The sequence below is a fragment of the Poecilia reticulata genome, linkage group LG21 (assembly GCF_000633615.1).
Source record: "Poecilia reticulata strain Guanapo linkage group LG21, Guppy_female_1.0+MT, whole genome shotgun sequence".
NCBI lineage: Eukaryota > Metazoa > Chordata > Actinopteri > Cyprinodontiformes > Poeciliidae > Poecilia > Poecilia reticulata.
In genome coordinates, this window is record NC_024351.1 from 20,898,033 (window position 1) to 20,902,268 (window position 4,236).

At 36.7% G+C, this 4,236-nt stretch overlaps 1 protein-coding gene across 4 annotated transcripts in view; it reads left to right on the forward strand.

Annotated features, from left to right (window-relative positions):
- cnstb (consortin, connexin sorting protein b) overlaps nucleotides 1-4,236 on the forward strand; it is a 20,108-nt gene that overhangs the window by 8,164 nt on the left and 7,708 nt on the right. For all 4 annotated transcript variants that reach the window (XM_017302277.1, XM_008398170.2, XM_008398173.2 and 1 more), the window contains 3 exons: nucleotides 2,062-2,092; nucleotides 3,664-3,750; nucleotides 3,854-3,965. In XM_017302277.1, coding sequence (XP_017157766.1) covers nucleotides 2,062-2,092; nucleotides 3,664-3,750; nucleotides 3,854-3,965 — 230 coding nt within the window. The remainder of the gene's footprint in view (nucleotides 1-2,061; nucleotides 2,093-3,663; nucleotides 3,751-3,853; nucleotides 3,966-4,236) is intronic.

The following is a 4,236-nucleotide window of genomic DNA, read 5'->3' on the forward strand; positions in this document are numbered from 1 at the left end:
GTGTGTGTGTGTGTGTGTGTGTGTGTGTGTGTGTGTGCGTGTGTGTGTGTGGGTCCATGTGGTTCAGAGAAACGGGGAGGAACATATTCTTCCGAATCCAGAGGGAATACAATGTGTCTTTATTTAGCTTGACAGAAAAAAAACATTGTGTGTGTGTGCGCATGTGCGTGTGTGTGTTTGTATGTGGGTACATCGATGCATATGACTCGGCTGCTCTTGTAATTATGGGATGTTTGTCTGTCTTAGTCATGCATACAAAATGTATATTTCCTTTGTTATTAGTGAATACAACAGATGGCTTTTATTAAATCTGATTATCAGACATGACATAAATGTAATAATATGTGTCTGGACATGTGTTATTGTTTTAATAAAAGTAAAACAATATTGTAGCTTGTGCTGTCCACTGTGTGACATTTGCCTGCTGATGTATGGATCATCCAACAAATATTGATAGTAAATTAAAACCCAGATAACCTGAGTAATTAAAAAAAAACATTTAGAAAATAAATAAATAAATTTAAGAAGTGCAAAAAAAACCTGTCCAAACAACCCTGACTATTGACTTCCCTGACTGAGTATTTGTTTCCACCCCTGGAACATTTTGTCACGTTTGATCTACGAACCTCAAGGTTTTTATTTTTTATATTAGGATTTTATGAGACAGATCAACACAAAGAAGTGTGTCGCAGTGAAGTTGGGCAAAAAAAACAAAATAATAAAACAAATTGTCTTGCCAAAGGACATGCACTTTGTTTATTTATGGAAATTGGAGTAAAGGAGGATGAATTCAAATGCACTCCACATTTTACAGATTTGTAACTGAAACTTTAAATCCTCTTTCATCGTTATCCATTACTTTGTGTTGGTTTGGTTTACCACCTGTAAACCAAATGTAATATCCATTGATGATTGTGGTTATAACATGATGAAATATTGACATTTTAAGGGATATAAACAGGTATGCAAAGCGCTCTAGTTAATAGAGAATGGAGTCAGGGTTGTTTTTTTTGTTGTTGTTTCTTTTGCATAGTCAGTACAGACGATTATGTAATATGTTAATCTGAATATGTGCCAAGAGCAAAATTCTTAAGAATTTTTTTAATTTTCCAGATTTTCAGAAAGTCAGCCAATGACACACCCATAAATATGTGAAATACCGCAGATTAAACTCAGGGCCCCAGTTCGGAGCTATTTCTATTTTTCTCTTTTTTGAACATTTCTGAATTATTAGAAGTGTCAGTTTAAACAACACCATGGCTGTATGGTGCGTTTTAAGGGGGCAGTATCATATAAAATCAGCTTTAGGTCATGTTATATTGTTATTCCCTCACCAAAACATGCCTGGAATGCTGCCTTGGTACTTTCATGCATTTTTGAGAAATCCTTGTAATCTCTTTACTTATAGCGACCAATGAGAGGATGTAGCTCAGTTCAGCTCCTTCAGACTAGCCAGCAGCAATTAGCAAACACCTGGTGGGACTGAGCATCAGCCGAGCTCATTATAGGAGTTACTTCTCAGTGCAGCGCTGGTAAAAGTGTTGTTAAAGGGTTAAAAGAAAAGGGCAACTTCCTTAAGGCAGAGTTTCAGAAAGAGCAGGAGCTTCTTAAAGAGACAGAGGCTTTAAATTACAAAGTCAAATTTCTTTTAAGTTGTATTTGATAAAAACAGCATTCTTAAAGTAACATATTACTTGATTGCGCTATAAAATGATACTGTGTGACTAGAAAGCACAGAATACTGCCCCTTTAAAGTGTTAAGCTGGTCATGTGGATAAAGGTAAAAGTATTCAGATGGGGGGAGAAAATCCCACAAAAGACTTTTTAATCCGGACCATAAGCAGATTCATGTGACTCTCTGTCTCTCAGGTTGTTTTTCATGCTCTGCTTTGCACAGATTTGATCAGAATCTTTAAAAGGATTAGACAAGGTTCAAGCAAAAACAGCTGGAGAACCTAAAGCAGGCCTCAAAATATAGTTTAAGCTTCAACGTTAAATGATCATGCTCTGAACTGACATGGTAATATATCTGTGAATAATTTCTTTTTTCTTTTCTTTAAGATTGCAGAGACCTGCTCACTGAGGCAGGACTGTATCCTTTAAGCTGCATCATGACCTCATATATCTTAGTAATGCACTGTGACACCTCTTTTTTTTTCTTCCTTTCTTTCAACCGAATCACGACCGATCCGCCCGGCGTGTGAGACGCTGCAGACACTGGAGTGTGATATTCACTCAGCAGAATGAAGCAGGGATTTACCAAAGAATAAATTCTTAATAAATATGAAACATGAGCCAGAAGAGCTGCTGCTGTCGTAGTTCATCTCTTTCAATCGTACTCTGGGTGTTTCCCCACACTTTTGGCTTGCAGTTGTAGTTTTCCGCTTGTGCTGCTTGTGCTGTTGCTCCGGTAACAGCTGTCAGCCTGTTTTTTTTCTCTGCGACGGGGTGTCGTGTTTACAGGTTTGTGCGTGAGGAGGCAGAGAGAGCGGTTAATGTATAGGGGGAGAGAGATGATCCACGACTCAGAGAGACAAACATCTCAAGACGCAGTGCCGGGTTTGGTGGAGAAAGTTTATGAGAATGTTTTATTAGACGACTCAAATTGGCTTAAAGGAATTTTTTACCAAAGGATTTGTTTGACCTATTCTTTTTTTTATCTTTCTTTACAAGTACAAAGACAAATTAAGGAACAGAACACAAAATATAAAGTACAATGCCAGGGCTGTAGGATTCTACAGTAAATCTATTGGTACAAAAACAAAAAAAGCAGAAAGCAGATATAATGACAAACATTATGAATAAAAAATATTCAATAACCTATAACATTTTGTTTGTACTCTTGGAAATAGTGGATAAATCTAGTTCAATTTCCTTAACAAAAATTGTAAAAACCAACCAAACAAAAAAAACAAAACAAGATGACAAAAATTTACATTTGTGAATATGAAATTTGTCAAATATCGTCATTAGGTTAATTGCCAGTTTTCTGCCAGCGTTAGTGTTCTTACCATGAAAACCAAAAATAATATGCTCACCCCTTGATATAGTATCAAAATGATAAACTATTAAGTTATTACTTTGTTTCCAAAATCTTCTTTTGATGCGAGAATTCCAGAATAAATGACAAATTGTTTCTGGATTCTCTTTGCAAAACTTACAGTTGGGGTTTATTGTTTTAATATATTTCATCATGTATTAATTAGTAACAGTTTAAACAAGACATCTCTTGTTTTGTTTATCAAAAGTTTGTTCGGCGTATTATACAGTGGTGTTTTTCAAAGAGGGTGGCCACCAGGGGGCGCTGTGGGGGCCTCAACAAGTCAGAGGGAATATCAGAGAAAAATTAATGTATTTTTTATCTTAAAAAATTACGAACTAAAAGTTTTTCAAGTAACACTTGTTTATGGTAAACTGTCATGGCTACAATCTAGTGAATGCAAATAGATAAGAAAAACAATGACATCATTTACCGTCGTAAACAAGATACTTCCTGTATCTTTCTATGATCGAAGGTTTATTGTTATGAGRCGAATATGTTATCACTCGGTTTGTACATGCAGGTTTTAGTAGTTAGGGAGCTGAAGCTTACCTAAAACAAAGATGCAGTGTAGCTGAATGCCAATATGTGTGTGTGTGTTTCTTTAACTGGCGCTCTATCAGACCAGTGGGCCATTCAGTTCCTACAGTTGGAGAAGCTCTACCATGAACGTCTGCTCGCTAATCTCACAACCTTGCAGGAAAAATGGGGTACTGCATGCATCTACTGGTTTCCAAATTGTAGTTTCTTCTTAAAAAATACAAAGTTTTCATTAGAAAAACATTAAAATGACATTTCATCTGCATTGTTCAGAGGGTGAGTTTAATGAGAAGGAGGACGGTGAGAGCCGGGTGCCTCGGGAAGAAGACAGCGTCAGCCAGAAACACATTGAGAAGCTGAGCCACATCTGCAGGACACACCACAGGTAAACATGTGGAGCCTTCAGGAAACCTTTAGCATCAACGCTTCTTTTACGTAATCAACTGCTACCTGAGTTCTCTATGAGTGTCCACATCAGAAAATAAGTTCTTGTTGCAAAAAGACCAACAAAGTAAAAAAGTAGCGACACGCGATATATCGGCATCTGCATCTGTATTGGTTTGATGAATAAAATTGGGACGAAATTACCGACTGATCTGATCTGTATTTTCATCTTGCTGTTGTTTGTGCTTGTATTTCAGGAAGAGGAAATAATA